Here is an 18,655-nt window from a genome sequence, read left to right as displayed (position 1 = left end):
CCAAAGGAATTATCCTCAAAGTTAAGTATTAGGTATGAGATTACGCACATAGTGGAGACAGGGAGACAGACCAACACATCGTCAGATCACAAATTTGATAGATAACTAAGGATGTAAACCAGAGTAATGCTGCGTTACTTACAAGTGGTAATGGCTGCTGCTTCAGGAGTTGGAGAGACTGATAGAGCGGATGAGTTTGTTACTGTGAGATGAGAAAACATGAAATTAAACATTGTCCAAGTTTTAAATACATTGGTGGCTTAAGGATCTTTTGCAGCCTAAATGATTCTATGATTCTATGACTCGCAAGAAGAATGCTAAACTAGTAAACTGCTCACCACGGTTCAAGAAATGACCAGAAATAAATACCTGTTTTTTCAGCTGTTGTGGACTCGGTTGGGGCTGTCAAAGAGAAAGTAAAAGCCACGCTTCAGTAACTGTTCCATTATTGTCTGAGCAAAGCAAGGACTGTTCATGGGGAGGGAATCAATAGTTTACTCCCAGGATCAAGCATTAAGCCAATTCTACTAAAGCTGAAGTCATACGTACCTGCTGCTTCAGGTGTCGTGTTTTCTGCAGGGGCTGATCCGAGACGGGAGAGAAAACAAAACTGCAGGTTAGCCGTTGTCCCAGCACTGGGTGGGTGTGAGGTGCCTGAACCGCAGGAGACCTGCGGGTCTCATTCAGGTGGCGATCAGCCACAGCACCTGGAAGATGCTGCTGCTGCCCAGGGCAGGCGTTAGCAAAGTCTGCCCGGAGCAGGAGCGGCATCGGTGGGAGGAAAACACATCCCCAGGGCAGGCTGCCTCTGCCATGGCCTCCAACAGGCTTCTGACCTGCCACGTGAAAGGCCCCGGAAACCTGTGGGACATGTGCTAAAGAACAGTTTGGGTGCCGGGAGATAATGAATAAAGCTACGGTTTATAATGTGCGGTGCCCATAGCAGCGCCGTGTGCTGCACCCACAGCGGCGAGGTCCGTGCTGCCGCCCCTGTGGGCGTTGAACCTGCCCATTCCCGTGGGAAGCACAGCCTGGTTTGTGCAGCGATGGGGATGCAGCTTTGGGAAGTGCAGGAAGGCTGGCTTTCTTGGAGTGGGATGATCAAGTGCGAATCTGAATTTATACTGGTGTAGTGTGTCTGCCCCGGTGGCACCCCTTCCCTAGTGCTTTCACCAGTGCAGGTATTTCTCCTGTATTGATACCAAGCCCCTTGCCCTCCTTTATGTGTATGGAAGCCAAGGGAGAGGCGACAGGGATTATTCCTGAAGCTAATGGTTAAATCCATGAGATTATACACGCCGTGGCAACAGGGAGCCAGTCAATACACGATCACAGCTTGGGCAGACAACTAAGCATGTAAGCCAGAGTAACACTATTACTTACAAGTGGTAATGTCTGCTGGTTCAGGAGAAGGAGAGAGTGTTACTGTGAGAAAGAAAAGATGAAATTAAATATTGTCTGCATTGTAAATGTATATTTTTGCCCCAAGACCCATAGCAGCAGCCTCAGCCGCTTGCAATATCACACGAAACCATGTGAGTAACCGGGAACACTTGGCTGCACGACTGAACGTAGCCCAAGTGTTGCTGTGTTCGGCTGTGAACATACACCCTGCGGTGACACAGCCGGCGCCACGGTGTGCGTCGCCCCTGGAAGACCCTACAGTGAGAGCTGGAGCTTGGGCAGAGCACGGCTCTGGCAGCCAGCGTTGCCTTGCCAGGAAGGCAGGTAGTCCGCTAAGTCTGGAACTGAGACTGAAAGTCTGAGTGCCTGACAGTTAATTCCTCGACTCCGGGGTGCGGTGTGAGCCGGGGATCCTGCTGTCCTTCATGGTCTGACAGTGCCTCTGCTCACCCCGGTTCAAGAAGTGACCAGAAATAAATACCTGGTGTTTCAACCGTCGTGGGCTCGGTCGGGACTGTCAAAGAGAAAGTCAAAGCCACACTTTAGTAATTTTTCCAACATTGAGTGAGCAAAGCATAGATTGACAAAGCAAAGCAACGTTATCATTTAGGTGTAATTGGGCCTAGTATAACGAGATCCTCAATCCAACTACATTACAGCAGTTTACCCCATAATTTGACATTTTTGTAAACCAGCTTGTGGTGTTTCCACCGCCCTCGAGGGTGGATGGAAACCGTGTGTGTGGTTGTGTATATCTCCGCAGAGGCAAAAGAGCTCAGTGCGGCAGGACACCTCTGTCCACACATCCCACCAGGAGCTCGTGTTCACCCAAGCGCCTTTTGTTCTTCAGGGCTAATGATGAGCTAAGGGCTCTCTCACCTCCGAGAGAGCAGGAATTTCGGCTCAGCGCTGCTAAAGTCCAGGGGAATCAGCACTCTGCTGCGGGATAAGTTGTATTTGACTAAACCTGAGATAAATAAATGAACATTGAAGTACTCCATACCTGTTGTTTCAGGTGTGTTAAGCTCCAGAGGGACTGTCGGGAGAGAAAATAAAAACCATCAAAAGAAGGAAAGCCAGATCAATGCTTTCAGTTATGAGACAAGCGGCAGCACAGTCAGGGCTCTCCCCAAAACCATGACTGAGGTGATGCTTTCTGAAGCCTTGGAGAAGGCTGCAGGTGTTTCGGTCTAGCCATCGGTGTTTCTGCCACACCATTTTCACTGCCACCCCATGCAATGAGTACATCATGAGTACTAGACAGTGGGGCAGAGAAGCAAACCTGGTGTGGACAGGTATAATTTCTGTCCTGCCGCCTCACCCAGGCTGAAATCCAGTATGAATTGCTGTTTGCAGGGAAGTAGCTCCACCACTGCAAGATTGGCTGGAGCCTGAAAGATGAGCTGTCCAGAACTCCTTTTTAAATTAAATAAATTACGTGCAGCTTGGGAAGCTTAGTTAGGAAACAAACATTTTGTTCTGTAAATTTACTAAAACGTTTAAGCAAGCATGGCTCGTGCTGCAAAACAGCCTCTTGATACATTGGAGGAGAAACGGTTTGCGGTGTGCGGACTATGGTGGATTGAGCAGGACTGAGTGAATTAGGAATGCAGGCTGATAGTGTGAACATGATTTCTCCTTAAATGCTTCTCCTGGGGCTTGCAGCTTATGTACAGCACATCAAAGATTTGTTGCAATTGTTTCTCAAATATTCATTGTAATTATTTGCCAGTAACCATCAGCTAAGAACAGTGCATGGTACCAGAAAAAGGGGAGAGGAGAAGAAATTACAAAAATAAAATCAAAGTGAAAATATGGGCCTCTTCAGAGGGGTAGTGGAAGCCTTACTCACTTCTCCAGGAATATGTAAGTCTCATGGCTATTGTTATTCGTTATATCATTATAATACAATATGACAGCACAGCAGGAGTATCGCTTCCCTATAGGATCTCACTATCTCTTGGACTGAAACATCTGAGTCCACAAAGATGCAGTGGTCTGCCAGCCTACGCTGATGTCTAGGATCAGACACACCACATTCATCTAATGCCAGAACCATCAAAACAATTTCTTTCTGCATCCTCAGCTGGCAGGAATTCTCTTCATTTTCCTCAATAAACTTCACATAAAGATGATGCAGATCTTTGAGTACAAATTCGTAAAGAGAAGAAAACACATTTCTAAAACTGCAAGTCTGACACAAGTACTTTGAGGCTGTTAGGCAAATAGTCTTTGTCCCAAAAGCAGATTCCAGGTTGGTCTGCCAAAACCTACTGGTGGTCCTCTGGAAGAAAATGCCTATAGCCCCGCTCTTCCCTTTATGCTTCCCCCAGACCCAAGCAGAGGAATCCCTTGTTGGAAGGGCGAGATGGCCCTGGATGTATGGAGCCCGCGGCGGCTGGTCCCCCCTGTGACCAGGGTGCCCCTGGCCATCCTTCTTGGCTCTCCTCGGCCTCCCCTCTCCCTGCATGGCCACTGCCACGGGTCCCTGTTCCCACAGTGGCTCCAGCCTTGTGCCAAGCTCCTCCTTTCACCCATACCGGCTTGCATGCACGACTTAGGAAACTTAATTCACATTAAATAAAATGGAAAAAGTGAGTACCTTCACAGATAACACCAGCGTCTTCCTTGTGGTAGCAGTCGTGCGTGCCCAGCCCCCTGTGAGAGCACTGCTCCAGGGAGGACTCGTCCCCTCTGCAGTCGACGTCGTCGAGGAGAATATCTCCTGTGCCTTCCCCAAAAAAGGCATCTGTTTTGGCTGAGACAGCATCTCCGCAGCCCAGCTGCCTGCACACAACCGTGGCGTCCTTCATGTTCCAGCCATCATCGCAGACGGTTCCCCAGCTCCCGTTGTGAAAGACTTCGAGGCGTCCCGAGCACATGTCCCCTCCGTTCACCAGTCTCAGGGACATGTCTTGGAAAAGCAGAGGGAAACGCATGGGCACTCGGCAGCCTCAGAAATGGGCTTTCCCGGTGCATTTATCAAATTGCAAAAGCTAACTTTGTTGTGTTGCACAGAGAGCGGCAAAACCATGAAATTAATCTTATTGTAACAAGCCACATTGTGTCAGTTCATCAGCTATCATAAATCCTTACTCTCAAGGTGTGCCATATACACCTGGGAGTAAATATATTTCTCTTTCAGGCTCTGATGTATATGTCCGTAGCTAACATAACCATTCCTATCGATACCAGTATTCTTTAACAGCAAAACTCTTAGATAAGCCTCAAGTGTCTCAGAAACTCTTCTTACACACATTTACTTGCTTTGAAATTTTTGCCTATAAAATTTTTGCCTTCCTACCAGTGCTTAAGTTACTATAGAAAATATATCAGCTGTGCAAGCTTTGCAAGACCCATCTAGGGAGAACTCACCAGCTGGAACAGGCTCCGTTGCAACCAGGGGAGTAACTGGCTCTAGGAAAGGAAACAGAAAAGTGAATTTCTAGTTTTACTACAGAGGATGCTTAGTAACATTCTTCAGTTACTATATGAAAAAAAAGAAAGCAGTAGTTATATAGAGCAACCCAGTCATCTCTGGAAGCATCATCACCAAAAGGGAGAAGGCTGCAAACCCTTTTTTAAATGTCAGGTGTTAATGGTTGCGGTTACCTTGCAGGTGTAATCTTTAATTGTTTCAGGTGTGGGACATACTCACCGAAGAGCCACACGTCTGCTTGGGTTGTGTGTTTAACTCCACTTGAGGTCTGTACTAAAAAACCTAACTCTATAAAAAATTTGCTTTGATTTTTTCCCCAGGGAAAGGTATCCCCAGGATAAGCTGTAAACCAGCATTCTTCGTGCCAGGTCTCATCCACAACCCCATTCAGCTAGTTAGGTTTCACCTCGGTCATTTCAGGCTCGTAGAGTGCCCACCGCGTGGGTGAGCTTTGTCCGTGGACCACCACTTGCCGTGGCACCGGCCGCACAGAGGCTGCAGTGTCTCGAGCTCTCCAACTGCACACGTGTTTCCAGTCGGAATACAGAATTGCTGGAAAACTGGGAACTGATTTGGAAAAATCCTAAAGGAAGTTATTAAAAATAATTTCCTATTAAATACAAGAAAAGGAAATTTGATTTTGTAGTCATAGTTCATAGTTTATGGGAAATCAGGACTAGGAGGACTGAAATATAATAGTGATGATGTAAAATTATGATTCAAATAGTAATGCATAAAGCAGTCAGGTAATAGAGTAGGAAATGGCATCAGATAAGATTGAAAATGATATTCCAGGTAGCCAAAGGATTTGAGAATTAAAATAAAAAATTAACACACAAGCCTGTGGAATAAGCTGCATGAGCTAACAAAAAGAAAAAATGTGGTAAACCCCAGCAATTCTCATAGGTCTTGATTTCATGCCTGAAACAATTCCACCGATGGAAACAAGTTGCGCATCAAAACCTTAGCTGCAGGCAAGCTTGCATTGCTCACGAAGCAATAGTTTACGAGAGAGGTGCTAGCGTACCTGCGCAGATGACGCCGGCGTCCTCTTTATGTTGGCAGTTATGGACAGCGATCCCTCTGTGGGAGCACTGCCACAGGCTGTCTTCATCCCCTCTGCACTGCACTTCGTCGAGGAGGATGTTCCCAGAGCCTGGACCAAACTGGGCTTCAGACACAGCTAGCAGAGCTTCTCCGCACCCCAGCCTCCTGCAGACCACCTCGGCGTCCGCCAGCTCCCAGGCGTCGTCGCAGACCGTTCCCCAGCTGCCGTTGTGGTAGAGTTCAACGCGGCCCGAGCACCCGCTGTCACCGTCTGCCAGTCGTAGGGACAGGGCGGAGGTATCTGCTGCGGAGAAGGAGCCCACGGTGGTGTTCATCCGAGGCGGTGGCACAGCCTGCCTTCAGGCCAAGTACCACCCCAGAGAAGACAGGAGCAGGTAGCCCGCAACGGAGTCTGCTCTGACAAAGGATCCTCCCCTGAATTTCAGTGCTGTTGTAGGATAGATACTAGAAATGCTCGAACCTATCTTTCTACGTGCAATGCCCAATGGGCACGGACATAGTCCTCTTCCACAATGTGCTGATCTCTGGGGAAAATGGTCCTCACCCGTGCAGCTAGCTGCCACCTCTCCCCAGTTTGTGCAACAAGGGGGAGGTTTTCTCCCTTTTCTTTACCATCGTTCTCATCTATGCTGTAGTGCTGTCTAAAGGACGAACACAAATACCAAGAGCCAACCTTCTCCTGGGATACCTCGCAACGTAAGGGCTATGGTTTGGGTTTTTTTTCTTTTTCTTCCTTTAAATAACGCCTGGTTCAGCTTCTTTTCCCATCCTTGCTAACCCTCTGGCATAACAGATGGTTGGCACAGCATCATTTCCCCAGAATAGTAGCAGAGCTATTTCTACAGACCAGGCTCATTTCTGAGAGCTGGGTACTTACGGAATACTCCACACATTTATCTCACTTTCACAGGGAAAGGCTTTTAGAGATCTGAAGTTCCAAATTAGGTTTATGGGCTTGGAGTGTATTTTTCTTTCAGAGAAAGAAATCAGAGACACTGCCGGCAACATAATTGAGTTCCTCCTAGTTTGTGGCCATCATAAACTGTACCAAGTATACACACCTGTCTTACTCCTTGGTGGGTCAGTAATTACGAGGTTTTCATTTTGGGACATTTTGCTGTCACCTGGCAGCCATTTGTAACCAACTAATGCACATCCATTCAGAATGAGGGCCATGTTTCCTAGGACTCTCTTTCTCCTTAATTCCTTTTTGCTGACCATGATCAAAGCTCCTTCCATCTGAGTACCATGCTTATCATTTACTTCTGCAAAAGTTGGCTGTAAAGAAATGCCAGTAGCAATGTGCTTGGCTCACTTCCCAAGATCTAGCTCTAAACTTCTACAAGAGGGCCACATATGATTTCAGGGAGAAAAAAAGATAATTGAGACAAAAGATAATTAACCTGTTGATCCAGGCGTTGAGTATTCACCAGCGATGGTGAAAGGTGTTAGATAAAAAGTTTAAGAACTGGACAACATTAGCTATCTAAATCCAGGTGGGAATAGTGAGAAAGAAGCAGATTAAAAATTCTATATCCAGACCCAGATCTTGTCTTAAATTACAGGCAGAAATAAATTTATTGTGATTCAGCTGATATTAAAAATGACTTTATCGGGAGAGAGGCATCTTTCCTATTAAAGTTTCTAAGTAAATGAAGTATTTCATTAATCTGAAATATGAACATCAATGTGAAATTTTGGAGGGCACTTCAGACAATAAAGGACCGATTAAGTAACAGTCCCAAGAATCTTTAATGTATTCTTGTGGGGGTGTCTACAGACAGCTGAAAGGCAACTTTTTACTTTCAGCAAATTAATAAAAGAAAAGAATCGATATTTGTATCTCTTCAAAGTCAATGCTTTGTGCTTAGTTAAGTGTAGAATATGATCAAAGGAATCAGTGAGCACTTAGTTTTCCTGAGACTTTAACACGAACAGTTTTCCTGCAGTATGTACGAGTGAAAGTAATGAGATTATTAGTTAGAGCTACAGAGGAGCCTTTTTTTCCCTTTAACCATTGAACAGCATCCCTGTTACACACAGTATGCATAAATAAGATGAAGTTGTTTGCTCAAATACTTGGTTGAGTGGACACAGGCAAAGCACTTAATAGTTGCAAGCACATAGTTCCATAGTAATTCTTAGGAAACTATATATACACCATGTATTAGGTTCCTTAAGCCTGCATAAGAGTCAACAGATCATTCATTTAAGAAATTCACATTCAACTGCTGAAAGCCAAGCAAATAAACGTAAATCTTGAGGGACCGCATTCATTTCTCAGTTTCACTGGTGCGTGCAAAGAAGTGCAAACTTCTTTCATTCAGCTGGAATAGAGCCCAGTCTGAATAAGTAAGACAAGCAGCAAAATCTGATCAAAGCTCTGTAAAATATTCTTCAAAGCAGGAAAGTTTTCATTTCTATCCTTTTGAAAGTGAAATGACTGGCGGGAAAAAGGTAGAAAAACACTGACTGAAATGTCATCTTCACTGTGCTGAAGATTTGTCTGTTCATTTCTAAGACAACATTTGTAGAAATTAGGATGGATGGATCCTAGATCTTGAACATGAAAATATTGTTTGAAATCAGGTTTATGGGTGGAGCAGTAAGCAAATCTGTATTACACTTTCTAGTGCTGCTACCACTGGCATTGAGTCACAGCTCTCAATTTCTGACAGCATAGATAAGGCTGGAGAAGACAAGCAGTGTTAAAAAAAGGTTGTAAAGAGAGGAGTTATCAGGTGCCTAGGTAATTGTTTCTCACGTTATGCAGCATCTTGGACTAACAGGTGGTGTGGGTGTTAAACAGCCAGCCACAGCTACCGTACCCTAATGAGATCCTCAGCCCTTGCCTCTGAAACTGGAACAGTACAGACAGAGTGGCAGAAGGAACGGCAAGATCTGTGCGCTCTCTGGAGGACACGCTGAAAATTCAAAATGATCTTCATAAACTGAATAAATGTCAAAAATCGGCAAGCTCAAATTCAAAAAAGACAGGTGGAATGGGCAGCTCATTGGAAAGAGAAAGCCAAGGCACAGTGGCAAAATCATCCTTTCAGCTGGCACAGAAGGATCATGGAAAAACTGGAAGTTGGTAAAGTTAATGCTACAGGGAGCCAGTCCGGTCTCAGTCTTGCTCGCAGAGTGATACACAGGAGCTACTTAATCTCCTTGGCACTAGAGACCTCAGCTGCTCACTCTAAGAAAGGTAGAGATAATGGGGAGAGCTTGGCTGAATGAATCAAGAATATACTAGGCTTGAAAATCATGAGCTCTGAGGAAAGGTTTAAAGAACTGAATTTAGTTTATGCGGGAAGTGCCTTTCACTATTCTGAAGAGGTCTCTAAAGAGGATGGCCACCAGTTCCTCTGCTCCCTGGAGTCTACAGAGAGCTAAAGGAGCAACCGTAGGCACTGCAGAAAATGTTTGTCAATAAAAGACCTTTGAATATTTTTTTTGTGCGTCTTGAAAATATCTGTCAAGTTCAGAGGCAAAGTACACATAGTCATCTCCCCTGGTGGAGATTTGCATAGGAGTTTAAAGCCTACTGGTGCTATCAATTTCTGCTTCATTAGAAGAGGAGGTAGGACAGCATGTGGTGGAGAGGAAGGTCCCAGCTCAGCCGATGGCTGATGCAAAATGGCCCTGTCTGGTGAAATTCCAGTTTTAAGATTTTTTAATAGCTAAGAAATTATTTCATAGATTCATTAAAACAGCTCATTCATTAAAAACTTGCCAAGTGTCTTACAAAATAGATGCCGGAATAAGAGTTGCCCCAGCAAAGAGCATGGAGAAAAGGTGGGACATATGGACACAGATTGCGGCACAATCAGCGCTGAAGAAAGGCTGGACCGAAGCTCTGTGTAAGTTCATTTCCCCTCCCCAATGGGGACCTCTAAGAGGTGCTGAGGAGGGGTACATGAACGGGACAAGCATAGAAAGGATGCTCAGGTTCATCTTCTAGCCACCACCCGTTTGCAGCTCAGGGACTTTCTGAGCCCCAAACGGTGCCTTGTGTGGTGATGCAGGACAAGCGACATGTTTCCTTCTGAACAACGCAAGGCACACGGGTTGTATCTGACTGTTTCTTACCTTTGATCGGCGTAGATGGTGATGCTGGAGTTGTTAATGGCTCAGTACTGTCTGTGACGGGGGCAGATGTGATCAAGTCATCCGTTGCTGTGACAGAATAATCTGTTGAAGCTTTGAGGAAAAAAAACAATAGGAACAATGAACGATAATGACCAAACATGAACATGAACCAGAAGTAAATTTTTGGTTAAAAAGACCTTGATTTGTCATTTTGCTAGAAAAGTGTGAAAATACAGGAAACTTTGTTTTAGAGAACAAACGTGGACTTATCTCTTGTACTTCTGTCACCACATAATACCATGATAAAGAAATATTTAAAATTTGGATTTTTAAGCTTCTTAGCTACCGGAGAATGAAGCAATGTGTTCTTAACCCTCTTTATTAAAACTTAATTGTGTATATTTTCCACACAGTATGGCTTTCCCTTAGCTCACTTAGATTCAAAATTGATTCTGCAACTATAACTTTGTCTTTGTAAGCTGTGCTGAGGATTCCTGGTGTAGATACTGCCTCAGTCTCTTCATTTATTGAAGTGGATGCAAAGGAGGAATACAGGAGTGTTGAAGGGACTGTGAAAGATTTGAGGAAATACATTATTGGAGAGAAACATCAATCTCCTTGGTGAGAGACTTCAACAGGGATGAGTGAGAAAGTGTGGAGATCTAGCTTCTGTACTGTGTCAGGTGGTAGCATCTCCATCTCCAGGATTGGGAAAGAACTGCCAAAAATTATTGAATCTTTAAGGTGAAGATATCGGTTTCCCAACACTGCAACAGAGCAGTAAAAGAGCTTTATTAAGAAGTTCAAAAAGTGAAATAACAACGGGTATTCTGGCTGTATAGAGGGAAATGTTTATTACAGCTATTCCTGGCTTATCTGACTGAAAGTCTTTCTCCCAGAGGTACAGTAGTCATTGGAGAAAGGAGGCAGAGGCCATCAGGACTGACATTGAAATACAACATCTGTTTTTCCTGCAATTCTCCACTGGATCTCCTTGCCCTATGGAGCATCCCCATTAGCAGGTGGGAGCCGTGCCGAAGAGGGGAGGGAGGCTGGAGGGAGAGCCATTTCCCCCCCAGCTCTCTGGGCTGAGCCTGCACGGTCAGGTCCCTCCTGGGCCACAAGTTGGGAGAGGCTGGATCTGAGCTGAGAAATCCTCAAGAGGGAATGCAGGACCTGCTGTTCATCCTGGACTGGCTTGATAAGAAAGCCCAAGCCTGGAGGCTTATAAATTGGTTAGAATCCAGATAGGTAATGTTACAAATGGGGAGAAATGTAGACTGGGTGGCTTTTTCCTGAGACATGCTTCTTAAAGAAATGAGAATAAAAATAATAATTTCCTTCAGATTCTGTGGTTCAAATTCTGCACCATTCAGCTTGCCTTGAAGCAGGCATTGCATGTAGCATTTGCAGCTCCCGATTGGAGTAGTGGTAGTAGTGGTAGTGATAGCCTGCCCATGCTGGCAGAAAGCCAGCAGGTTGGTACCAAGCAGATGAAATTCATAGACAAGCATTAGCTGCGCTGAGAGATGGTGATTTTGCAACATTTCTTGGCATCTCCGCTAAGGTCCCCTCCTAACCAAAACTTATAACCACATTTTTCTAAAGTGCTGCATGTTGTGCAAATGCCCTTTACCTGTCTGCAGCGTAGTCAGGATTTCTGATGTCCTGCTTTCCTCTGTGACGGTGGTGCAATCGAGGGAGGCACTTGTGCTACTACAGGAGGCTATAAGGATGAGAAATGAAATGGTTGCAAGTAGCGATTAAAAGCACAAGTGTGATTTGAGGAGCTTGTGACTTGCTTTAGGTCTCAGGCTTGATAAAAAACTGTGTTACCAGCCTGCTAAATAACTGGAGAGGCAGAGGTCTGACCAAGGGAGATGAGCCCAAATGCCTGGCTGTGCTTCTTAACGTTTCTGGAGCTTTTATGAATCTTGGACCCACAAAATCACAATGATCTGGACACTTTTGCTTTACAAAATTGTAAGTGAAGCATTTATAGCTACAAGCTCAGAGGTATTAATCATTAAATGCATATATCATGATACATCCTGACAGCCTGATATTTTTAAAGTGAAGATGTTGTAAGGGAGTGTTCCTTCACAGAGATATTTAATTTGTAGTTGTCTGCTATGAATATTTTACAGATTTACATGGTCTCACATCTTAATCCATCTGAAAAACCCAAATTAACAGAATATTTGTTTTAAATAGCACTTGCAAAATGGCTGTTTTTACCTTTATAAACTGTGGTTGGGATTTCCGTAGCTGATGTGGCATTTCCCTCTGTGACAATAGTGGACGCAGAAGATGTAACTGAGGCCAAGAGAAAGTTGAGGAAATAAAAAGAAGAGGAGAGATCGGCAGCAATTAGGACTGAACACATGAACTGAAATCTTGATGAAAGTAAGTAGATTTGGGCTTTGCAGAATAGTGAGTCAATGCATAGCCCTTTCTTTTTGCTGAAAAAAACCCCTTTCACCTTCATTTAATAATTAATGATAAAGATAGTAGATATTTCTGACTGCATTCTTTTACTACTAGAGATGCAATAGTCATTTGGAAAGATGCAAAGTCGCCATTGTTAGGGGAAATAAAGAATGAGATTTGTCTTGTGCTTTGGAAATGACTTTCAACACGCAAATATGCCTCACCTTCCTCGAGGGTTGTCAAGGTCCCTGGAGCAGACGGTGTCTCAGTCCCTGCTGGGCTGGAGCTGGGTGCAGAGGAGGAGTCTGTGGAGGTGGCTAGGGGGTGGGGAAATACGTTGTTAAACAGAAACACCACCATGTAAAAGAAAAGACGTTTCAAGGATCTGTGAAATCATTAATATTTCAGGCTTCATGGAAAAGAAAGTCTGTTCCTTGGACTTCAACTTTCGGTAATGTGGCTCAGAAGAACATCTTCCCATTAGTAATTGTAAGTGAACTTGGGAGACTGATGCAATTGGTGCATCTCTCAGCAGGGTATAAACACACCTTATATCCATTCTACCTTTGCACTAACTTAAGAACCAGGAAAAATTGAGCAAGATTATTAAAAGAGTTGAAGGTGAAGAAGATATCCAGGTAAGAGTGCTTCAGGTGAACCAATTGTAAAGCTCCCACCGTACATACATGCAGTCTTGATAACTGTATATGCGGGTAGACTTAATCACATGCCCATTTTCCCTCCAACCACATTTTCCTATGAAAATTAAGATGGTGTTGGCCATTGGCTCTTCCAAGGCTAATTGCATGCAGAGTTATTAAATATTTTTACTGAATTCCCAGTGTTCCCCCTGTCTGCTCTAAACAAATTGCATCTATTACTCAAAATTTCTGCACGTGACATTTGCAGTTTGTTTTTTTTCCCTTGCCTTTGCCAGCAGAAGTCAGGGGTTCTGTGGTAGATGTCACAACAGTGCTGTCCGTGGACAATGTTGATGAAGAAATGGAAGTCTGGGGCTTCTTTGAGGATGCTGGAAGTTAGAGAAAATAAATTATTAGCGAACTGTAAGAACGGTCATGAGAACTGAGACATTGGTGAAATAATTTAAACATTAGGTTTTGTGCAGCACTGGGTTAATGCACCAGACCTTAACTTCTGGTAGTGTGAGTGACATTTCTGTCGATTAATGGCAGTTCTAAATGAACTTCAGAGATATTTGCCAGTGGTGCCATCAGCGCAGAAGTAGATGCGCTGAGTGTGCAGCAACAGTTCAGGGCTACTACAGTGTGGTTTTATGGGTTCAAGTCTTGAGAAGAAATTATTTTGGGAACCACTCTTCCACTTCTGGGCTGCATATGATCGAAAACTGTATTTTAACACCCACTCCTCTCTGGCTGTGTATTATGAAGAGCATTAGTAATTAACTCAACACTTAAAAACCCCATGAAACACGAATAATGTCTGTACTTAAAGGTCCCCAGGGTGCTATGATTATTTCAGGAACAGTAAAAAAAAAACAGGAGTCAGAGACTTAGACCTGGAGTGTTAAGACTCGCCTTATGTTCTCCCTAATTAGTAGTAGATGAGTGGCAAATGCAGTTCCTATGAGCAATCCAAAGAACAGAAATAATGTTACAGTGGATGAATAAATAGCAATTTGGAGCAATAACTAGTAATTTGGAGCATGTATCTTTCTAGAATACTGTCTGCCAAGGAGTTGTAATCACATGATTTTTGAGTTAAAAATTAGACTCTGAGCATTTGGGGAGACTGTGAAGAGCTAATGGACTTATGTCTCAAAAGCCCTGCCTTACCTGTCGGTGCAACCGTGGAGCTTGCCGCACCTGCGAACATGGAAAGCCAGCAAAAATTTACTTTTATTGTGCAGTTATTTACATTGCTTCAAAATAGGCTGTTTCTAGCTATGCAATCTTTGATGTCAGTTTATGTTATGACAAGAGTATTAATTTTTATTTTCAATTCAGACATGCCTGGTTCACATCTGGATGGGTTTCTATCTCCTTTTAACAGGTTGCCTTTCTTATCTTGGGAATGGCCTGTAATCAGATGTTGACTAAAGTGGTCCTGAACTACCTTCTTTTCACCATTTTCATACGCAGTGCTTGCTGCTACCAATCTTGATATTTTGTCCAGGACATCCTTTTGTTCCTCAATCACACAGATCAGCTTAAATACAAGAAGCCTCCACATGCACACAGTTCAGCTCTAGTCTGACTTCCAAGCTTTACTCTGATGTTTCTTGCATTTATGGTCAACAGGAAAATCCAAAGAGACGTTTTTTTTTTTTTTTACCTGAACAGATGACGCTGACATCCTCATTGTGTCCACAGTTATGTCTGCCCCAGCCGGTGTGCTGACAGTCCCAAAGGTAAGATTCAGTTCCTCTACACCGCACATCATCCAGCTGGATGTCTCCTCTGCCAGGGCCAAAGTAAGACCATCCCAAGACAGAAACAACTTGACCACAATCAAGTTGTCTGCATACAACGCTGCCACTGTTCAGATTGAACTGATCATCACAGACTGTCCCCCATTTGCCGTCATGGAAAACTTCAACCCTCCCAGAGCATCGGTTCCCTCCAGATACCAGTCGCAGTTGTGGATCTTCTGAAACTAAAATAAAAATTGACAGGTAAACATCTCAATTTGTTTATTCCCCGGATATCTAAGCTTCTTACGTCTAAGCTTGCATCCCCATCTGTGCAGGGACGGGCTGCCCAGCGTTTCCGTGTTCCCAGTACCCAGGGCTTACTGGGGAACACCTGCAGTGTGCAAAGCAGGGAGCTGAACAGCAGAGCCCAAATCAGTGCGGTTAATTCAGCCCTGTTCACGTGGCTCTGCTGCGTACAGGACCTGATCTATCACGGTAGGTTATCGTTGGCTGTGCTGGTGAGACAACCAGCTCACCCAGAGCTGGCTCGTGTAACTCTACAGGTGTGCCCGGTACGTTCACACCCAGGAGCATGTCTCACCCTCTTACCTTGGGGTTGAAATTTGTGTTTTATCCATTGTGAAAATTTATTCCATATTGAGTTTTGACCTCCAGTTGCTGAGCCTCCCGGTGAGTTCCACCACGTACCACTTGCTGTGGCAGATAAGAAAACATATTAGCATTGATGTAACATACAACAATTCTAGGTATATTTTATTTTTTGCTGTGAGATGGTAGCCGGTATGTGCTGGTACAGAGTTAGGTACAGTAAGTGTTGGTACGTGGTGTGTTTTCAAAGCAAACCTGCAGTTCCTCCCTGCGTCTGGAAGGACGTCCTGATTTCTTCATAGTTCAGTGGAAGATGACTGTAGAGGACCTTATTTCATGGCAGGACAAAGAGTAAAGGGATCTGACCACAGAAGTCCTCGTACACATCCTTCACCTCCAGTAAAGACAGCTTCTGGGAGCTGAGCTCTGCCAAATTTCACTGGGGAGTTAGGGTTACTTACCTTTGCCATGTGCGATTACCACAATAGCAGGGGAGGCTGTGGACCATTTGTTGGTGCAGACTGGGACAGTTGTTTTGGCTGAAAGCCCAGCACGTTAGCTTAAATCTTTGCCAATGCCTGCTCAGGTCTGCATGGGAAGCCCAACTTTGTCTAACTCTGCAGTGAAGAATTTACTATATACTCCTTAAGGTATTTAAAAATGTATGTTTGATTAAACCAGACCATGGTTCAGATACCAGGGGATGAAATGGTCTTCCAAAACAGGATACAAGTCTGTGGTCTGATCACGTGGTTTTGATAATCTGTAGTTTTAGTCACATAAATACCTTTGAAAATCTACTTACATTCACTGAAAGGAAAAAAGATTTAGACTGCCAGGGGTCAAAGCAATGTTTTCAAATGGCACTTTTTAAAATAATATCTTTGCTCCTTCAGAATTAGCGTGCTCTGAAGAGCTGTGCCTGCTTCAATCACTAAAATCAGAAGAAATTTCATTTGGGGATTTTTTTTCTTTTTTTCAAATTGTCACTTATCTTCAGACACTCGCTTTTACTTTAGTGATACTAAAGTCTTAGGTTTGCAAGACAGGATCCTAAGTGATTTTTCCAGTCAAAGTTAATCCAGTCTACATCAGGTCAAATCAAAGACAAAAGTGAACCTATTGAATAAGAATAAAGATTATAGGGTTGCTGAAGTGCTGGGATTTGACCACCTTCTTGAAATGCAGCTTAGTCCTCTTTGATGCTGAACTTCCCCCTAGGCTGCCTTTGCTCTTGTCTTATAAATAATTCAATGTAGCCAACCTCTTAATCTACACTCCATGAAATTATCTCTTTTTGTAAGGGATTGACAAGACTTTATTCATGGTGCCCACGCTGATAATTAAAGATCAAAGTATCTCATTCAAACTAGCAAGATTATAAGGAAGGTTTGGGGTTATTGTTGGAAGTTTAAAGGAACATGGCACTGCAGTAAAGTATATTTTCGCCTGGGTCCGGCAGGCTGCTCTGTGTTTCTTTTTTTCTCTTTCTCTTCATTTTTAAATGTTCAATATAGAAGAATTTAAATTCAAAACTAGAATATTAGAAGAAGAATATTTAGAGAACAACTTCCCCAAACTATTCCCCTCACAGAAGAGAAACAAAGAAAATATTCTTCAGCCTTCTTCAGCCTACAACCTTCATAGGCTATATTTTGAAATATAACCTATGGATTTGGTCTGAATCTTTGAATTGGAAGACAAATTAAACCATCAATTTTATGGTACAAAGCTTGTCAGCAACATTCTAGGAGACCCTTTGCCACCACTTCCCAGCAAGCCGGTCTGCATTAGTAACTAATTCTGTCTGTAACATTTCCCTGCAAGCACGTAAAAACTTTAGACACAGTACCTGGTTCAGATAGAAGAGTAGCGCTTAACAGAAGCAACCAAGTGAGACTCACTTGAAGGTCCATTTTCATTGCGGTTGTCTGTTCTAACCCAATGCAGTTTCAGAATTTATACTAAATGAGTTCTGGTCTACACCACAGGTGTGTGCTGTGCAATTTGATCTTTCTTTCTGAACTTCCAGATCGATGCCAAGGAAGTGATTTACTGAGTATTTTCATTTCACAGGGTACATCCAGACATCCGGATAAGTAGATCCTGATCACAACGCTGTTCCGGACTGGCTACCGAGATCTTCCCAAACACTCCCCAAGCACCTTTGTGTCCGTGTGTTGATGATGTGTTTGTTCCAGGAAGCAGGGATTTACTTTTGGAGGTTAGGCTGTTTGGTAAGGATTCTCATACCACCAAAGTCGGTTTCCAACTTGCAACCGTTCTAAATCAGATTAAATTGGTGTGAGAATTGTGCCAAAAGAAGATTAGCATCCCAAAAATGTCAGGAAAGCGTCAACCAAATTCTCTCTGTCCGCTACAGATTACTCCTGTAAGAAGCAGTTTCTATGCTTTTTCATATTTCTCTGAGTCCTCTTTAACCTGGGACTAGATCCCGCCAGCATGTTTCAGATCTGCAGTTATCTCTCTCTCAGTTGCAGCCTACAGAGCAAGAAAACAGCTGTAAGAGATATTGGCCAAGGCGTGGTTGGGTAGAAAGAACTGCTTTGGGGGTAAATAAGAAGGGCAATTGCTGAACTACAGAAACCAAGGAAATGGAGCAAGATAGGGCCAGAAGGTGCTAAATTAAGCTAAAACTGTGCAAGTCAAGGAATCTCTGTGTTAAAACAGAGGGGCATGACCAGCTGCCGTGGCCTGTTCTGTGGAAGACCAGTAGAGACTGAAGTCATGGGGCCCTATGCAGTGATCTATACTGATTTGCTGTGATCCCCAAGAAAATGGTGAGCACTGATGGAGCACAGTAGGGAAAATCCAAACGTTACTTATGAATTGTGAGGGAAGGGAATTAGTCACCTTTGCTGCAGTACTATAAATGCTGGACAAGATGAAGACTCAACTGACCATTTATGCCCTGCTCTCCATCTAGCAGTTTCACAGCAGGTATGTTTCTGACCAAAGTAGACTGAGATTTTCCCCTTGTCTTCAAAGGACAAGCACACATGCTAGCTGACAATCCTGTGGGTTACATCCCTCATAAACATAGACTGCACAGAGCCTGCGGAAGTGGAGCCTTTCTGTGTTAGGACCTATGAGACCCGCTTTTGGATCTGTGAGATGCTGCACGAAAGAATTGAGGCACAACATTTTTTTCAGGTGAAGGGGAGAAACTAGAAACAGGTTTTTATTCTACTGGCAAGAGA

At 43.8% G+C, this 18,655-nt stretch overlaps 1 protein-coding gene across 1 annotated transcript in view; it reads right to left on the bottom strand.

Annotated features, from left to right (window-relative positions):
• LOC104083687 (CUB and zona pellucida-like domain-containing protein 1) overlaps nt 1–15,904 on the bottom strand; it is a 33,197-nt gene extending 17,293 nt beyond the window's left edge. The window contains exons 1-7 of the mRNA XM_009587250.1: nt 15,829–15,904; nt 14,747–15,067; nt 5,852–6,191; nt 4,007–4,305; nt 3,415–3,546; nt 2,408–2,440; nt 1,886–1,918 (exon numbers count right to left, since the gene is read on the bottom strand). Of these exons, the coding sequence (XP_009585545.1) occupies nt 1,886–1,918; nt 2,408–2,440; nt 3,415–3,546; nt 4,007–4,305; nt 5,852–6,191; nt 14,747–15,067; nt 15,829–15,904 (1,234 nt within the window). The remainder of the gene's footprint in view (nt 1–1,885; nt 1,919–2,407; nt 2,441–3,414; nt 3,547–4,006; nt 4,306–5,851; nt 6,192–14,746; nt 15,068–15,828) is intronic.
• Between the last annotated feature and the right edge of the window lie 2,751 nt (nt 15,905–18,655).

This window comes from Fulmarus glacialis, unplaced genomic scaffold (genome assembly GCF_000690835.1).
Source record: "Fulmarus glacialis isolate BGI_N327 unplaced genomic scaffold, ASM69083v1 scaffold40751, whole genome shotgun sequence".
NCBI classification, from domain to species: Eukaryota; Metazoa; Chordata; class Aves; order Procellariiformes; family Procellariidae; genus Fulmarus; species Fulmarus glacialis.
Note: the sequence above shows the minus strand (reverse complement) of the source record. Positions and strands in the feature narration are given on the sequence as shown.